This window comes from Amblyomma americanum, chromosome 11, assembly GCF_052857255.1.
Source record: "Amblyomma americanum isolate KBUSLIRL-KWMA chromosome 11, ASM5285725v1, whole genome shotgun sequence".
Taxonomy (NCBI): Eukaryota; Metazoa; Arthropoda; class Arachnida; order Ixodida; family Ixodidae; genus Amblyomma; species Amblyomma americanum.
Window position 1 is genome coordinate 66,823,210 of NC_135507.1, and position 19,456 is coordinate 66,842,665.

At 44.3% G+C, this 19,456-nt stretch overlaps 1 protein-coding gene across 1 annotated transcript; it reads left to right on the forward strand.

The window, feature by feature from the left end:
* The first annotated feature begins 287 nt into the window (after window positions 1–287).
* Window positions 288–18,107, forward strand: LOC144110540 (uncharacterized). Its single transcript, XM_077643538.1, has 3 exons — window positions 288–388; window positions 13,859–13,911; window positions 16,794–18,107. The coding sequence occupies exons 1-3, from the start codon at window positions 333–335 to the stop codon at window positions 17,108–17,110; spliced, it is 426 nt and encodes a 141-aa protein (XP_077499664.1). The 5' UTR covers window positions 288–332; the 3' UTR covers window positions 17,111–18,107.
* The last annotated feature ends 1,349 nt before the right edge of the window (window positions 18,108–19,456 follow it).

Genomic DNA, 19,456 nt, shown 5'->3' on the forward strand with positions numbered 1-19,456 from the left:
ATAATAATCAGATTCACTTTATTGCTGTTGTGCATCGTACGATGTGTGTGCACATTTTTCAAATTTCTATGAGCTTAAGTGGACGAATAGGATGAGAACTAAGCTTCAGCTCGCCCATAACTTGCACATAAGTAAACGCTCCAATTTAGCGGCACATTGAATGAGAGCTAAGTACTTCAATGTGTTGATGTCATTCATTTTATTTTTCTCACTCCGCCCGATTTCCCTTGCTAAGCAGACCTTAAAAAATATATAAAACACCAGCTCTAGAGTGGCCAATTCCACTTTCTTACCTTCTGCGGTATACAGCGGGTGTCATTACATCGGATGTAATGAGGGCGCCTTCATTCCACTTCAGTCAACTAATGCTCGCAGTTGCTGTTTTCCTGTAAGTGGGCATATATTTGTCGAGTGGGAGCATACTGTTTTCTAATCTATATCACAGTGAAGAGATCTCTGCCAGTTGTAAGAGGCGTGGGCTGCTTGAGACGGATGAAAATTTTATACCCTATATCATCGCGTTTGAGTATACATGAGCTAACTGAAGACCATATTAAATCCCGTTATTCCGCAACGCCATAGCGACTCTGAGCAGGCGCCTCACATTTCTGAAGATTCTTTGCGCTGAGCAGAGATCAATGAAGATGCCCACGGTTTTTGGATTCGTGAATATTGTAAGAGCGGTTTAAAGTGCCCTAGGATTATACTACAAAGCTATTACATTAAGGATCAAGTGCATCATTTGTCACATAGTAAACGTCGTTGAGTTTTCTATCAAGAAGTGTACATGGCGTTGTAGTTGTTCTGATTCACTGCACGTGTAGCTGAAGCGATAACCTATAGAACATATTTACACCTTCAACAAAGCTGTGAGACTAAGAACGTGTTTTCAGTCCGCAGAAGTTGTATAAATCCTTCAGTCAGTCCGGGCTTCTTTCGTTAACGTGGGTTGACAACTGTGGCTCTTTGTATAAAGTGCATAGCAGAAGTCAAAAAGAGACATCGTGCTAATCAAGAATTCATACTAAGGATAAAAAATACCCCGCGGAACGCTTCTGAACAAGCTAGATTGGAACTGTATTAAGCACCACCTGTATGCAATGTTTTGTTTATTATGCATTCTTTTGCCAGATATCTGAAAAAGGACGAGCAACTAAAATTGCAGTCCAAGAGTGACTTTTCCGTAATCGACGCTGGGTGCATAACGTCGTCTCGGTCGAGTTTAATAGATGGGCGAGAAATTGATAATCTTGGAGGACATACGCGTCTGTGTTGTTTTGGTTTAGATAAAGAAAGTGGTTAAAAAATTTTTATTTTGCGAAAATTTAGCATCAGAAACAAGCCATCTATTTTTTTTCAAATGATAGCCAGTACTTTGCTTTCATTTCATAGTTTACTACCGTAATTACCCGTATATGTCCTCATGCTCTATCATTCCGCATGGACGTCATGCAGCTTCACCATAAGTGCGGTTCTGCGAACTCATTATTTCTTCGTATCTGAGCAGCCTACGAAATGAGTGTGGAGAAACGTTCCGTATGATGATTGCTATAATTACGCATGTGGTGCATATGGCTCATATGCAAGCGAAGTGAAGCGTACATTGTACACGCGGGCTATATGAAAAGCGCATGCGGAAAGGTCAAAATATCTACGGACCTCCTATGTCATTATACACAATATTTGAAATATCACCTATAAACTATGCAGAGAATACGAGGAAAGAAAGTCATCTATGAGTTGAATACATCATCTGCAGTTATTGTTCTCTTTATTTTATATTGCCGCGAATATTTGCAGTATTTGTTCGTTTGAAAATCTGCCACCACACCACTTTATCACTTTGTTTGCGACACAAGACGCCACTAGATTTATCTCGATTGATCGCAGCCAGGCAGAGCTGATTCTACGTTGTTCCGGAATGTTCTAGTAACTTTGCACGCTTTATCTCGAAAGTTCGCTATCAGCTTTAAATTGAGCACGGCTGACAGCGGCGGGCATTCTGTTCGACGACCGCAGAGCACGCTTGTCGCTTCGCCGCCGCCGAGTGATTCAGTTCATTTTGGGTGCGTCAGCCCAATGAACAGTTTTCTTTTAGAAGACCCTTTTGTCCGTCTTCATCATTGCTTCGACTGCCGTCACCACTACGTGACAATATGCACAGCCACATCAGAAGGTTTGTGTAGGGATTCCGTAAAGCATGATAAATCAGAAGATGCTAGTGTAAAATTGAACCCTTTTATGAAAACCGCCATTTTTTTCGTATGATTTAAACTACTTATTTTGATTTTCCAAAGCGCTACCTGAATAAAGCATTGCAAGCAATAACGAGTAAACAAAACGGTCCGAATTTTGTTACTGAAAAAGTATTCTGCTTTGGTAATATATTCATGATAGACATCTTTAGTGGCGGTGGAACAGTTCATGTCCTGGTAATGCGCAAGGTTGAACTGTAGCTCTACGGTCCGCAGTCAATCTTACGGCTTCGTGTTTTCGCCCAATATTATTTTAGAGCACTTTCACATTATAAGCCTCTTTTTTATGATGCGCTTAAGGGTGTGACCATGCGTGATCCACTACAGCATAGCTCTCACCGAAGCTCTCATAAATCCTTATCGTCACTTTTTCTGCGGTATGAGCAGCCGGAAATGAGCGCAAAATTTCCTAATTGACATCTTACGCATTTATTTATTATTTTCCTGGGTCACATATAACGACTTTCTGGTTTACGTGGAGCCATCCTTGCATGAACTTCGCAATAATAATGGCGGGAAGCACGTTTTCGAGCGTTTCCGCAAACCGTAGGCAGGTAGGATTTCATCATCTTGCTGGTTCTCGACTCATGACAAAATTTTGTTACCAGTTTGCGCATTTCTGAGCTCGTGCCTCTATATTTGGCGCTGCATAAAAAGCGCGGTTTCTGTGCGGCTCCGCTTCTCGCATTTTAACTTGCATGGGATACCCATTATACTCCACAATTTTCTATTCCCAATTGGCGCCGACGCCGTAGTCTGTATTTGGCTCTCACATTTATGGGGTGCGCTAGAAATGGCACCGCTACACTGTAACTGCTGCTCCACTGCTGCTGCCTTCCACTTGTGGCTTCGGCCTCTCATCCTCTGGTCCTGCGCACAAGCTCCACACAAACGATAGCAATCATGTGACCGCGGACACATATGCGCATACCACCCAAGATTTGGAGATACTGTCAGCAAAGCTGAGCGCTGTGAGCTCTCTAGAGGCGCTTTGCCGCTGACAGGAACATGGGCTAGTAAAATGTGAGCTGCTACTGAAAACTGCAGGGATACTTCATAACCAAATAAAATATGCAAATGAGCAGAGGCTAATGCAGATGTCATTCATTGATACCCGCTTGTACATAAAATAAAAGAATGAATTACCACAGAAACCGACAGATTGCAGTAGCCAAGACGAAATATTTATAACACATTTAATTTAGCAATTAAAAGAACTTTCTGCAGCTTAAATTCGCAAATGGCTACAGCCGTAGTTGTCCGTCCTTGTTGCAGTTCATACGGCCGATCTTGGTTTGTGTATCAAAGTAGTAAAAACCATACAGCTTGCCAAGCCGAGGAATGTTAAGCATGGCTGACCATTCCAAAGGCCTTCCACAACGGAGTTGTAATAAACGGGCTATAGCTGTGTAGAGTTTTTGAGCTATGTAGTCGAAACACTTCCTCCAATGCTTCGTCAGCAACTTTCCGGAAATTCATTTGAGGCAGCTTCTGGTGTCCACTGGCAGATATACGGATATATAAGAGACCTGAGGGGACTAAGAGACTTGACCCACCAAGACGCTAAGGTACATTGGGTTCGAGTCGGTTGTTCGACATCCAGCAAAAACTGTCCATGTTACTTAGCGACCGTATCACAGCCAGACTCGACGGCAAGAGAGTCTCTCATATGCACAAGTGACAAAAAAACCAGCTACTGCAGCCAAGAGTTTGTGCCCGTCGGCATCTTTTGTCGATGTTGTAAGTGAGTGCGTTGCGCAAAATAACGAGCTCAAAAACCAAGTTTTGTCTGACCTTCTTCATGTGTTGTTTGGGGCTCTGCGTTCACATGTTCCAGAGATTGCGCCTGGTTACCTGAAGAACTTCCTTCAGTTGGTGCTTTCTTTTGAGTCCCTAGTTACCACCTTCGCAGCAAAATTCCTTTCGATCTAATATGGATAGTGTTCAACCTCGTGGGTCTAATATCCAGCGAAAAGTGCCGTTTATGTTGAAATGGAACTGCGCTGGGATTTTAAGTCGGTTAGCTGAACTAAAACTATTCTTGAAAGAGACTTGTGTTCCAGTATCGGCCCTGTCGGAAGCTGGCCTACCGAGCAAAGATTCGTCTCCGCTACTTTCTCTATGTGGTGTGTGCGGGGATATCGAATATTATATTATGTACTGTCCAGAGTACAACGCGGATAGGTATGTGATGTTCGCTTCCTTCAAGAGGACAGGAACCCTTCAGAGTACAGTTCAGGACATTGTCTACCCGAGTGGAAACCAGACATGCTGAAGGGAGCTTGCACACCTTCTTTTAACATTTCTGCAAGACACTGATCTTTCTAAATGGTGACAGCAGGAACGGACTATGGCCTACTCCGACTGAATGTGTGAGTAGATGGTGTCGTCGGGAGTGGACTATGTTATACATTTTGTGAATGTGTGTGGATTGTGGCACTTCAATTGACTATGTTCTACTGTTACTTAATATGTGCATAGATGGTGACTTCTGGAGGGGACTATAATGTGGACTGTGTTGCGTGAATGTGTGCATTGGTGGTGTCTGCGGGAGTGGAATATGTGCTAATATAAGTGACTATATGCATAGCGGGGTAGATCCGACCGGGTTTAGGACATTATTATTATTATTGTTATTATTAATATTATTATTATTATTATTATTAATTAGGATGCTAAAAGTGCCGCACGGCATAAAATGTGATGCCATTAATGAACGTTATTACGTTAATAGGTAACAAAAAGGCATGGAGTTCAGTAAGGTGTAAAAAGTCACATACTCCTTGGGCGTAAATGTTTGTCGTTATCCACAAGTTGAAATCGGAGTCATTGAGGACAGGCCTGCCTCCTGCAGAACGCGAGCGCGCACGAGTGAAGTTCCTGGACAAGTCCACTTATAGGTGGTGAACAGTGGTGTCAGAAGCGGGTCTGTCATAGTGAGGGCATTTTTCTTGCGCAGGAATCTTCTCACTTTGCCACTGGTGGCGAACTGCAGGCGTAACGGCCACTCCGACACGCAGCCGCCTTAGAGACACCTCCTCCATCCGTGATAGGTTGGGAGGAAGGGGGTGGGTACACGGGGGAATAAGAGCACGTGTACGCCGCCTGAGGGAGGCTGAAGATGTTAAATGTGTCAGAAGTGGAACTTGTGGTAAAGAGGCAGGAGGTGTTTGCGGTACGTCCGCTAAACGAGATGACATGTCAGGTGCGATGCTATCGACATCTGTGCGTGCTTGAAGCCAGTGTATGAGTATAGAGACCGGGTAAGATTTGCAAGCAGCATGTATGTCCTGAGAAACCCGCAGGGTACCACTCATTTTCTTTAGGTGCTTGAGAGCTTCTTGGGAATGAGTGAATAGGTGTACCTGGTTATAAAGAGGGTCGTCAGGTAAAGATGCTATGGCACTTAAAATCGCTTGGAGCTCCAAGAGAAGAGGTGATGAATTTTCAGTACAGTAGGTCTGTCGGCTGTAGAGTTGAGGGTGTGTCGGGCTTATAAAAGCAGTTTATCCCCCCGTTGAGGTTATGGCGACATCTGTGTAAAGGATGCAGTCATCATGTTGGGTAGAAAAAGTTGATGCTAATGGCCGAGAGGAGAACTCCGACTTCTTATGACAAGCTGGCTTGTTTGATGTAATGTGGCAGTAGTCCCATGGAGGTGGTTGAGGCTCTAACATTGGACGAAGAGAAACTTTCCGTGCTCTGTTGGTTTGTCGCTGGGTAATTAAATATTCCAGTGTGTTGAGCTGGGCATACTCCTGCAGCAAACAAATAGGCGTTGCTCGGGGTAGGCCAGTAATGACTCGTATGGCTTCGTGGTTGAGTGCTTCGAGTGTAGACCACTGTCGTTTCGTAAGTTTTTTGAAACTGATCCTGATATAGGAGCTGAGGTTGAACGACAGCACGAACAAGTCGACGAGCTCTATTGGAGCGGGCACCTCCAGAGCGATAGGCTTTTCTGCGGATGAGGCCAAGCGTGTTTATAGCACTCTTGCGCATAGCTTATAACCAAGCCGTGTCTTTGCCTGAAGAATGAACATGCAGGCCCAATACATTGGTATGTTCCACTTCAGGAAGAGGTGCGTTGTCAATAGTGAGCACGAACGGAGTGGCTTTGAAAATACGGCGGCCAGCTTTATTGCCCACATGAACGTAACAGGATTTGGAGAGTTTGAGGGAGAGGCCAGTGTTGACGAGAAAGTTGTGTAGAAGATTGAGGGCATTTTGCAGAGTCTTGCTGCACCTGAGCTGAGCGATTTGTGGACCAGAGAGTGATATCGTCTGCATATGCCAGAACTTGAACATTAGGAAGTGTGGAAAGACTGTGTATCAGAGGAATGAATGCGATGTTAAATAGAGTTGGTGCTAAAACTGAGCCATGCGGTACTCCGCGATTGGAAATGAAGCGGCCTGTAGGTTTACCATTAACACAGATAGCAAATGTCCTTTGTGAGATAAAAGCATGAATTGCTCGATGTATCTGCAAGGGCATGCCAAGTGATGACATAGTGTTGAGAATGGCTTCGTGAAGAATGTTGTCGTAGGCCTTCGTGATATCTGTTGCCAGGACTGTGCGAACGAGACGGCTGTAAGGTGAACGACGTATCACGTCGTTGGTAAAGTGGTCAAGACCATCTTCAGCTCCGTATCCTGGTCGGAAACCAATTTGTGAAGACGAATATTTCTGATGATGGTCGAGCCACCTGGACAGTCGAGTGGCAAGCAGTTTTTCATACAACTTGCAAATAGTTGGGGTAAGAGAAATCGGTCGTAGGGCCCCAAGAGTTGCGGGTGATTTTCCAGGCTTTTGTATTAGAACTTCCACTGAATGTTTCCAATCTCGTGGCATCTCACTGGATGTCCAGATTTCATTAAAAAATCTGAAAAGTGAAGTCAATGCTTCACCGTCCAGATTCCGGAATAGGACATAAGGTACACCATCATGACCAGGTGCCGTGTTAGGGCGGATGTCTTCAATTGCAGCTATAAGCTCAGCCATGGTGAACGGGAATGTTATCCTCTGGCTCATGTTTGTAACTGATCGGAACAGGTGCAGGTGAACAGTCATAATTCGGAAAAAACTGAAGGGCAGCTTACAAAGCAAATTCATCTGGAGAAAGACGAAGGGCAAGACGAATACTCTCGGCATAGTCTTTGACGGATGGCTTGCGTTCCGTGGAATGAAATACATGCCACAAGTGGCGATTGCCGGCAGGATTACTGAGTTGAGAACACCACTCTGTCCAGCGCTTGTGCAGAAGGCGTTCAGAATACTGACGGGCTTTAGCGGTGACTCTATGAAGTTCCGTTCGTGCATTCTGGTCTGAAGGATGCTGAGTGATGTACACGCCCAGCTCTCTGCGCCTTGCCCAGAGATTACGAGGTGAAAGTCAGGATTTGGTTGGTCTTCGTTGACAGTGGAAGAAACTGTGTTCTGAGTTAAGATAAGCATAAATGTAGAAAGTGCTGAGGCAGGAGTTATTGAGGCGAGGCGACCATCCGTGCGAAGACTGTCCCAAGAAGTTACAAGGACCTTCCGGCGAATTTTACGCAATGTACTTAAAGCAAAGTCAATTAGGATGGGGGAGTGATCACTGCCCCAGGTGTCTGCGTCACAAGACCAGTGAGGATTGCCGGGACCCAGCCACCATGTAAGGTCCGGAGTTTATGGAGGAGCACGCGGGCGGGTATAATTAGTGGTGTTGTTCAGAAGTGTAAACGACTGGTCAAAAAACGTGTCGTAAATCTGATCTTCACGTTTAGAGTTATGGGTGTAACCCCAGGCTGTATGTGGCCCATTAAAATCTCCTCCAACTAGCATGGGTACACTTGGGTAAGAGGTTCGCAGATGTGTAAACCATCCAAGGTTGAGTGTAGAGGATAGGGGTCGGCCGTAAAAAGAAACCAATAGTACTGGAGTACGTTGCGGCTTAGTGAGAATGGCAATTACTTCTTGTCGGGTATTGCACCAACGTGACTGATCGACGGGAGAATGTGGTGTCGAACAATGAACATATATAGCTTATATACCAGGAGCAAGACCACTACGGCGGTCGTGTATTGATGGATTGCGATGTGCACAATAACCAGAGAGAGGAAGGATGGCATTATGCTCCTGGAGAAGGAAAGCCCAAGCAGAGAGTTTGCCTTCTTGAATGTGCAGCTCCAATTCAGGGAGCTTATTAGTAAGACCCCGCCAGTTCCATTACACGACATGGGAAGTAGCGTTATTAGCCATTCGCTCGAAAAACAGATGCAATCATCTGAGGGAGTTGCTGCAATAGGATAATGAGGAATGACATTGAAGATGCTACAGATTGCTCTGATTGGTCATATTTTGAGTCTGAACGACTGTCCACATTAGAAAATGGAGGCACTTGGCAAACAGGCTGAACTGGCGGTATGTGCGGACGTTGTAGTAAGAGAGAGCGACGTCGGCAGAGGTGATCAAGTTGTTGGCGAACGTTGGCGATCGCGTCATCGATGGCAGAGATCTCATCAGGCAGAGAGGAGGTTATTGGAGGAAATTCATCTTCTGTTTTCCGCTGGGTATGGGAACCTGTCTTTGCAACAGAGGCATAGGAAGGGCGGATACCGGAAGGTGTAGGCAAAGATGCTGGCGGTTTTTCAGTATCTGCTTCATCTGTTTCTGTCGACAGAGCAGCGAAACGGTTGGAGATATTCACTCCAGCCTGAGTAGGCGCAGCTAGCGGACGACGTTTGTTTCGAGGGCATTTAGAATAAATGATGTCGTGGTCATTTGTCTTACAGAATGGGCACCTGAATGAGGGAAGACCGTCTGCTGGTGGTTTGGGCAGTGTCTTGGGATGCAGGGCACCACTTTTTGATGTGACCTTGTCGCAGGCGCCGATAGCAGTAGTCTGGTGCAGGACGGAAAGGCTTCGGGTGAACGATTCGTCCATTGTAGAAGAATCGGGTAGGAAGTTCTAACGGCCCCATAAGCAGGAGAATAAATGCGCCTCGGTTGCCTAGTCGGCGGGCATTAAGCACTGAGTGAGTGTCGGAGTAGAGATCCGTCATCACTTCCTTCGGAGGCGCATTAGGTTCTAGGTCATAAATGACACATCTTTGTAAGCCGGGTCCAGATGCTAGATAGGCCTGTACAGGTACATACTGTGACTCGATGATATATAATTTGTCAATGCCACAGATCTTTTCAGCATCGGCAAGTGACGCTACTTGAACGGTGACAGAATTGGAGGGACGGTGGTAAATAAAGCCGCGGTACCCTGAGATGCCCAGTGCACGGTCAATGAGCTGCTGCACCGATCTTGAAGGAACTGACGTTATGTCGTATTGCGCGGTAGGCTTAATGTGCACTCGGAAGGAGCGATCAAGTGTCGGGAGTGGATAGTTCGATGGTGTCGTCTTTGAAGGGGTAAGATAGGTTGGAGTGGCCTTTACCTTTTTCGCAGCCAGTTCAATACTGTCATCAGAAACAGTCCAAACAGGAGAGGACAGGAGTGGTGTAGGGGTAGGCACAGGAACAGGCAAGGCGGTATGGATTCTCGATGGTTCGTCCCCTGCAAGTGAAGGCGGTGACTTGAGCAGCGATGAAATACCGGGTGCAGGAGGAGCTGAAGTGCTGAGGAGACATCCTTGAGGCTGAAGAGTAGGCGAAACGGCAGACGCATTGATAGCAGGATGTGATCTTTCCATGTCGTAATTACTCTTGACGCCTGGTCAATGGACATTATTAACATAGAAGTGACGCTACGGTGGAGCAATTGCCGGAAGAATAAGCAAGACTAGTCGCGCTTGTAGCATTCCACACCACAATCTCTACCTCTTATAAGGGATCTCTACCTCTTATAAGGGAGTTTTTAGACGTTCTCTTTAATAAGATATTCTAATACCCCTGTCACATGAGCACTTGTAAGGCCTTAGGTATTAAGGTCTTTTGCCCCAAAGGCGCGTGACGCGCATCTACACGGCAAAGCGTCGAGACCTTAGCGAAAAAGGTTCGCAGACACAATCGCGGCCGTGAGCGGCCTTAAAGTTGCTTAAAGGAGCAACTTAGACGGCAGCGCCAGCTAGCGAGCTCAGAGAATAACAAATTGACACAATTTTAGTTTTGAAAAGGCAAAAAAATATCTAATTTATCTTATTTATTGGTTAATTTTGCGTTACAGTGCACTTAACCGTAGAGGAGGCTATGATTTAAGACATCTACACTGCTAAGAAAGGACTTGAGCACTTTTCAGCAGCCGCATGGACACACATGTGCTTGCGCTTCTCGCGTTGCTGTTTTTTATTCGTTTGCTCTTCATGGCAATTACACACTTCGTTCTAACGTCTTGCAGTTCGTCGCTCGTGATTACGGCAGAACGCTAACCAGGCACAAGAAAATTTCTTTGAAATACGCACAAGGACATAAGCAACAAAACACGCTTCTCACACACACCGAGGAGCCGAACGGAAAAGTGCGCCTACCGTGATTGGACCGGGAACGATAAAAAAAAGAAACTTTTCTTTCAAAATATCCGTTTCTCGCCGTCAGAACGCTCGTTTATTGTCGTGGTAGCTACTTTTTCAAACATAAACGAAACCACTCTTATCCTCCTAGCTGAAGTGCTATCGTCTGCTAGCGCCACTTCGCACACAGCGGTGACTTTTGGCATTCACGGAGGCCGCGTTCTAGCTCCTTTGAATTTGCCGTGTAGCAGTGCCACTGCTCCTTTTCGGTTTTCCTCCTTTAATGCACTAAAACAACTTTACGGCAAAGGCGTTGAAGAAGTCCCATTTGACAGGGGTATAAGTTCCAGTATCGAGCTCATAACGGCAAAATTTATTTTGGAGTCAGAGACAGCTGGCGACTCCGCGCAGTGGCCTCGAGGTAGATAACACGCACAGGCTTCGGTAGGCTGTGGGCTAAATCCCTTTATCACCGGTTACCAAAGGTTTCATAAAATCGGTAGCAGCTCCCACGTGGCCTGGTGGTCGGCTAGCCAGTGTGCATTGCCAGGGAAATGAGCCTCTACCTGCAACCCCCCCCCCCCCCCCCACAGTGTGAGCTGAGCTTGAAAATCCACTTCAGCGAAAAGGGCAGGTACAGAGTTGACCTGAAAAAAAGCATATATTGTTATATGGAGGATTGGAGGGAGACAAACTCCACACCTTCAGAAGTTGAAGCGGTCCCTTTATCTCGAAACTGTGATGGTGTAGTGATTTAACATCGGCCTCGCATTCAGGAGGTGCCGGGTTCGATCCCAGGTTCCGGCAGTTATCCATCAAATTTTCCCTCGGTAAATAGTTTACCGCAGCCTCTTTCTCTACTTTGCGACACGTTGTTTGGCTTTGTATAACGTAAGCCAGATCATATAAAAATTATTTTGAAACTATGCGGTTAAAATATTGAAGTCATATGAGAAATTTATACAAAAATGTTGATTTTTACGCAATGTTCTGTATCAAGTGGCCTCCGTATTCAAATGATTCGTATGAGTGGCTCATATGGAGCATTCAAACCGCCCCACCACTCCCTTTGATGGATTATTGATCCCGAATTTATATCTGCCTGGTGCGGAGAATGCCCAATTCTGGCCCTTTTTAAATCGTGCATCTTCCAGCTGACAATGATCATTCTCATCGTCTGTGCCTCTAGGAAACACTTGACACAAAAAATTTAATTTTGTTTTTAAGATTCAGTGCGCACTCGTCTGTATATTTTCCTAACCCATGATCAGGGCACTTTGTGTCGCCGAAAATTTCGTGAGCAGTCTGTCCATAATAAAAGAGAGTTTGTGCACAAACAAAGCAAGGGATGTCACTCTCGCAGCAAAACTCAAAACGGCGAGCACAACGGCGGGCAGCGCAGAAGTTGTTTCTGAAGATTAAAAGCGCACTGCTTTGCTTATCTTGCTAACCCCTAATCAGGGTATCTTTTGTCACTACAAATTTCATGAGAAGACTGTTCAAACATGTATGCTTTTAAATCGTGCCCAGCCGTGTGCTCCCAAACAAAGGAAGCAATAATACAAATAAATGAGCAAACAAAGGAAGCCAAGAGTGTCATTTCTAACTTAATCAACTCGCATTTTGTCCCCGCCGAATACTGCATGGAGTGCTTAAGCTTGTGAAGAAATGAAAGCCGAATGGAATCGCGGTGTTAGTTTTTGGTCGGCACAAATATTAGAAAAGGTAACTTTTGTCATATTCGCAATAAATGTTTTATTTCCTGCCGAACTATCAGAAGAAGCTGAAGTGCCGTAAAACGCAACTGGGGAGTCTAGGTGATAGTGTATACATATATCAATATGTAGTATTCTGTTAGAGATGTTGGAGCTAGAAATATTTATTTATACCCAGCTTTTAGAGAAACTAACTAATTGCATTGTTTTGTTTGTGGATGGTACCAGACACTGTTAAATAACATAGTATAGGGTATCACTTGAGGTTCGATATTAGAAATGGAAAGCCGGGCTATAATATTCCATTTTTCGGCCCCGTTGATGTAGGTAGAACATTTCTCTCATTTTTTTTGCAAAAGCCGCTTTTGCAGTATTGACATATTGTCATGGCGGCAGCTACTCAAGGCCTGTTTCTTTGGCTGAGCTTCGTTCAATTAGTAGCAGTCGGCATAACCAGAAGGCGGAAACAGGGGTAACCACGCTAAGGATGCTCAGAGTGCAACTGGAAGGAATGTTTCACTTTTTGCGTGGTCTGCGCGCTAGAACACAACACTACCGACGATGCCAAAAAGAAAGATAAACACATGCGAGTCTTTTTCTCATCGTCGGTAGTGTTTTGTAGTAGCGCGGTGAAACTAAAGCGCAGAGCCAACTGGCACCTAGTTTAGCTTTCGTTAAACCTTCGTCGCTCACAGTGTAACTGGTACGAGTCATCGCAAAGCACCCCACTGACCTGTCCGTACTCAATGATCCTGCGAGCAAGAGCGCAGTTGATCTCCCTCGTTACTTCTGCTAATGATGTAACAACCTGCCAAAGCATATGCATGGGCATTGTGTTTCAGAATCAGAGATAGGTTCAACACTTGGGCCTCATCTGCAACTTCTCAGATCCCAAAGTGTTCATCAAGATTATCGAGTACATGGAATTCCGTTTTACATGAAGGGTCCTTATGTCTCAAAGAAAATTAGGTCTCTCTAGCCATGCACCCCCCGTAAAAGGTTTATAGGCCACAGCACTCAACTTTATTTCAATGAATGTTCCTTTAACTCACCCTGTAGAGGAGCATTGCAAGATCACGTCAAGCAGCGAGCTTTTCGTCCGCAGTAAGAAACAACTTGAAATATGCCAAAGCCCTGTGATCTTAAATGGTTTCGCCATGGCTTCATAAGGAGTTTAGGAGAGCAAGCTGCCGGGCTAGTTGGTGATGCATGTTGTAAACTTGGAAGCGCAAAAAACCGGACGACGGATTTTTGCGCTTCCAAGTGTACAACTTCATAAGGAGCGTCGACTAAAAGCCTTTTGCCCAAAGACATTTGACCATGACTTTACATATACCCACATCGCTCTTAAATTCTCCTTTTCTGTATATCACAAATTGAAAATTTAAGAACATGCGTCACTGAATCTGGTGTTACGTAATGTAACCGTCCTGCTTTTTTTTCTTTATGTAGAATATCCGCAGGCGACCATACTTGTGGAGAAGAACGTGGCTCTTCCGAGAAAGGTAAATATGCTTGATCAATGATGTTTTTGCTAACACTTCCTTATCACAGAAGTTTTCTTGAGACAAAACTCTTATGTCCGTTATTATCTTCGCAAATGTGTATACGACGCTACTGGATCGCATATTTGCCAAAGAGTGAACAAATGCTTTATATACGTGAAGATATATAGCAACAGTTTTAGATGCCCAGGGACATACAAAAGACTCTCTTAGAAGCTTTTTCTGCATTTAACCGGGGTTTTATATATCTGCTTTAGGATGCTGGTGGTATAAACACATTGAGATAAATGAAAAGGATAGCGTGGCACAGCCCTGCTGCTGGCCAAGCATTCTAAGTATAGTACTTCTCGACCATGTTGCTTTTAGACGCTGGCAATGCGGACAAGTAAAAACGAACACGAGGAGCAGCACTCGGCAGGTATTATAGGGCAGTGTAGGAGAAAAAACAATATGAATAAATTATTTCAAGTTAACAAAAATAGGAGAGGCACCGCAAGGAGCGTAAGGTACGGTAATGGCGACAAAGAGATGATTAAAATAAATGAAGAACAAAAATATCTGATATCGTTAACGCATTTATTGCAACTTTCTTTTGCTGAGAGGAAAACAACGCCCTCAGAAGGCTTTATTACCGCCCTTACTAATGGCTTCATGGACGTAGACAGAGGTAGGATATGACTGCTCAGAGAACAAAAAAAAAATTGCGCACAAGGCTGAGACTTATCTCCCCCTCTCAGAAATCCAAGCAACCTGGTCGCAATTTGCAGTAAATCTTTACGATGGGGTAAGTGCTTCAAGCATGTCAAGTTGAGAATCTCTATGGGAAGAGAGCGACACGCACTATCAAGTGCGGCGGTGGCCACTCATTAGTTCACAGGGATGTTTGTTCGAGCACTGTATGATGACGGATAAAGCGGATCGCACTTTTTCCTCCTAACCATGGTGTGCGCAGGGGTGTCTAGAGTAAGGCGTCATCACGAGAGGACAAAGATGCTCCTCAGTTGATAAAGTCAAACGTTCGGTCCAGGGGGCCTGCTCACTACTGTGTTCAATCACGTAATCTGAGGTCAGAGAGCGATACGAGAAATAAATTATTATTAGAAGGGTTCTAAAGAAGGAAGAAGGCTATAAATAATTTTTGGGGGGAAAATATTGGAAGACTGCCATGCGCAAGAAAAAAATGAGCAGATGGATCTTCATTTAACCACGGCATGATAGGCACCGGGTAAGAAACGGACGCACGGTGTCCCGAACGGCAAATAACCACTCGCACATCCTCCCTGCCCCACAAAAGTTTAGAAAGTTCTTACGATTATACGAGGAAAGCCGCCTATGTACACACACCAAAGTAGTTTCTCTGTTGGCATTAAGAACTGAAGGACTGCAAGCGAAAAATGCTTTACCGTTAGATGCGGATACATATAATGTCTTGCAATTATCTTTTAGGGTTATAAAGACCATTAGGAAAAAAAAACTATACGGTTCAGAGTGGTTTCAGGTTGCTGTTCCCCTAGAGGGTTTCATGAGTTTCAAATGAAATGAAATTGCCTTTCTGTGGAAAGGAAATGGCGCAGTCTCTGTCTCACATATCGGCGGACACCTGTGGCCGCGCCGTAAGGAAAGGTATAAAGGAGGAAGTGAAAGAAGAAAGGAAGAAAGAGGTGCAGTAGTGGAGGGCTCATGAATAATTTCGACCACCTGGTGATCGTTTTGAGTTTCAAGACTATTTTCAGCGTTACAGAGAAGACAAAACACGAAACAGGACAGCCACTGGTTGTGGGCTCAAAAAGCACTGTCGTTTTGCCTGAAATGAAGGCCAGATTTCAAGAGCTCTCTTAGATACCACATATCAAACCACTATGGTGGATTGATATCAGGCCTCATGTGTACTTGTTTATTTATTGTCTCGTCGTTTGTTGCTTGGTGTAGTCGCGTGCAGCATACCATGATGGAGAACCAACCGGCCTCTGTTTTGTTTTTTTTGCTATCAAAGCACTAATGTCAAGCTGCTACCACATATACTACATCTCCTATTCACAGCAACAAAATATTACTTTGGAAGTGAAATCAAATGTACATTTCACTAGCACTCTAATTCCATACAACGATGGTGTTGCGACTGTATTGAAATAAAGTGTCCATGTCATCAGGACCAGAATAAGGACAGTAGAAGTTTTTCTGTAGAAACAAAAACCATCTTATCTCCTATTTCAAAGATAAGGTCATGTTTCATCAAGCCAGTAGCCATCTTTTGGACTGAAACTTGGAAGCTGACTCTGAGGTGAAAAAAACGTGGTGTGTGAAAAGTTTTGAAATTTTAAACGCATAGGTATGATATTAAAGGACAGTACAAGAGTTGAATACATTTAACAAAGAACTTCGTTGATTGCGGTCCTGGCGGAAATTTAATGGAAAAGTGGACTCCGCACTTATGTTTACTTCCTAAAAAAGACAACCAAATGCCGACTGTGGTAATAATAGCGAAGAAATACTCACCACCTTCCACGCGTTACTTGGTCTGTGCGGTGGAAGAGATAACAATTTTGCTGCCACAGTGCATCTGCTCTTATCCTATACCTGGACTATTTCGAAGCTTCTTACAGAGGCCTTTCTTCGGCTGCAGACATGATCTGCCTGCGCTTCTCATGGTTATTCCACATCATGTTAGCTTCATTTTACCCCAAGAGTGTTTAAAAGGGTAAATGCTTGACAAAGTGCAGTATAACGTGCTGATGCACTAATCGCGCTAATATGGCATTCTTTTCTGTTGATCCGGCATGGCAAGAAGTCAACTCTGTTGTACAAGGAATAGTGCCGAAATATGCGGTAAATATTTAGTTAAGGAAGTGCCTCAATTGAAGACTTTCGTTCACCCACTACAGGTTCGCAGATTATATTTTCGGCTCGTGGAAATCCGCAATCTTACGGGCGGCCTCCTCCGTACCCTGGAAATGGAGGCCCGCCTCATCAACCTCCACCTCCATACCCGGGGCTTCCAAATGTACGTGGTGGCCGTCAGCATCTACCCGAACCGCCGCAATTCCTCCCCCCTAGAGTCGCTTGGCGTCCAGGACCAGCACCAAGAGTTCCTGGACGGCCAAGGGAAGGTTCCCCACAACGAGTTTCAAGACCACCGACTGCGGGGTCTCCGCCGCGTCCACCTGCGGGGCCTCCACGCTCACCGCCAGCTTCCAAGTGATGATGACAAAAATACATTACACATAAGGCACTTCACTTTCGGATAAAACTCGTTTCTCCTCCCATTCGTGCACCCTAAAAAGATTTCTACAAAGTCGTGTCAAAAGCGATTTTCAGAGGTAGATGCTCATTCTCGAGAACGTATTGGGCATGCGTTAGAGGTGTGGTTACACAAAGCTAGCCATTTTCGCGTATTTTAAAAAGAAGGAGGGGGGGAGTTGAAGTTTAAAAAGTTTGTTTTAGAAGCTTGGGGTAAAAACAAAGTGGTTGACTTGTTGTCTAATTGTCGCAATTCTATAAAGCGCTTTTCACGTTATCATCATCATCATTCAGGGGTTCTTGAAGAATTTCAATAGTTGCTTTGAAGCTGAATGAAATATTTTCAGATTAAAAAGAAGTTAGGTCTTGCAGGGATGGGGAAGAGCAGCGCCTGATTATCCCGATTTTCCGAGAATATTAGGCTACCAAGTGTCATTCCAATTATACTGGCAAATCTCGGAAAAAATAACACCTGAAAACAAACGGCTCTTGTATGCGAAAGAGCCAGTAGGAAACTGCGTCTTAAGTCAATTGCTTAATGGACAATTGTTTTCAATTGAAGGGGTCCTGCAATGGATCTCAATCAATGTTTTATATAAGCCCCGGGAACTTTTCTGAGCTTGTTTGTTTGGCTTGGAATGAAAATAGCAAAACACTCACAGATTTTTTCTTGTGCAGGAAAAGGAAAGCACCACAACAGATCTACTGGAGCTAGCACAGAAAAGTTATTTATTGAGCTTCAAATTGCACACGGGAATGATTCTGAAATTGATCAAATTTTCCGAGAGCCGCCACTGCATGAATGAAGAGATATAACAGGTGTTTCATTCCGACATTTTGTTCCGCTCAGATTCTTTGTCCACAACAACGTCGATTATATCGCAATGGTTGTAACACATATCGCCTAAAAACAGCTGGGGCTCATTCGCCCTCTATTTAGAATATTGCACTGTAGCGATGTTTTTTTCAGCCAATAAAACAATTTTACCTTCCAATCTTGGCCAGCTGTAGCGAAAGTAAGTTCAAAATCATCGCGAAACTCTAGTCTAGACTAAAGTTGAAGCCAAAAGCGAAGATTAAAACAGGGATTGCCAAAGTGCAAGTTTTCGTCGAAACACTATCAAGTAGAAAATGTGAAATTTGGACGGACGCTGATTCAATCGGCAGCATCGCATTCCCACTTTCCGAGACCTGTATAATTATCCAGAATTTTTATTTTTTACATTGTGCCATTTTGTAGCGAATGATGCATGGTCCTTTGTGGACAAAAGAAAGCCAGGTAGGTTGAAACGTTCTAACAAGTCCAACTGCACAGTGACCAAGAGAAATTGAAACGTATTGCATGGGCAGGTTGGGACTGATCGACTGGCTGCTTTCTCTTGGACAAGTAAATTTTATTTATTTATTTATGTACTTATTTATTAATTTATTTATTTATTTATTATGGGACTACTCTTTTAAAATATAGAAGAAAAATCGTGCACTTTTAACCTCCTTGCGCTCCAGTACAAGAACTGCTTGGAAATAAATCCAGATGTAAAACCAATACAGTATTGCCGAAGCGGACCACAGCCAAGCAAAAGTGAGGTAACACACCAGCCGATCACTGAGACTATCATTTTGAACTTCAGCTAATTTGGACATGATCGTCTGCAAGGTAAGCAAGAACTTTTGAAACCTGCTATTTTTTGGCACTAAGCGGAAGACCAGCCGTGCAAGAGATGTTGCATACGCTGCGGAATGTATTGCAGCGTGTCACTGGGCTGAACATTTTGAAAGAAACTTAACGGGCAAGCGTTACAGAGACACCAGTTTTAAGGCTGTGGTTGCAGGCCTTCGACAGAGCTTCCTCTATGTGTTTTGAGTTCAATGTGTTTCAAACATGGCCTAGTGCTACCCCATTCGTATTTAGGTGCAATGCGCTTTGTAGGCTAACTTTCCAAAGCACTGGATTAAATGTGGTGAGCCAGTTCCATGGCGTCCAAGTTCACGAGACTTGATTCCTATGAATGTTTTCTTTCTGTGCCCAAAACCCAATAGGTGTATCCAATAAGGCTCACAGTTCTGCAGTATCTGAAGGAAAGAGTTACACACAGCAATGTATATTTTCCATAAGCAGTGATTTTGCGTGCTGTGAAAGGTAGTGCCCAGATGTGCATCGACATGCACGGCCAAGATTTTTAGCATGTGCGCTGAACACCTCAAATTTTCCCCAGAAATAGAGCAGTTAGGCGACACAGACCACAGTAGTGGATTTCTTTGTGTCCACCAAACTCAGTGCGGAAATGCGCCGTATGTACTCCATCAC

Excerpts from the sequence above, each read along its gene's own strand:
- LOC144110540 (XM_077643538.1), top strand. The coding sequence starts at position 333 with ATGAGGGCGCCTTCATTCCACTTCAGTCAACTAATGCTCGCAGTTGCT. Across the intron at positions 389-13,858 it reads CTCGCAGTTGCTGTTTTCCT|AATATCCGCAGGCGACCATA; the intron begins GTAAGTGGGCAT and ends TTCTTTATGTAG. Across the intron at positions 13,912-16,793 it reads ACGTGGCTCTTCCGAGAAAG|GTTCGCAGATTATATTTTCG; the intron begins GTAAATATGCTT and ends CACCCACTACAG.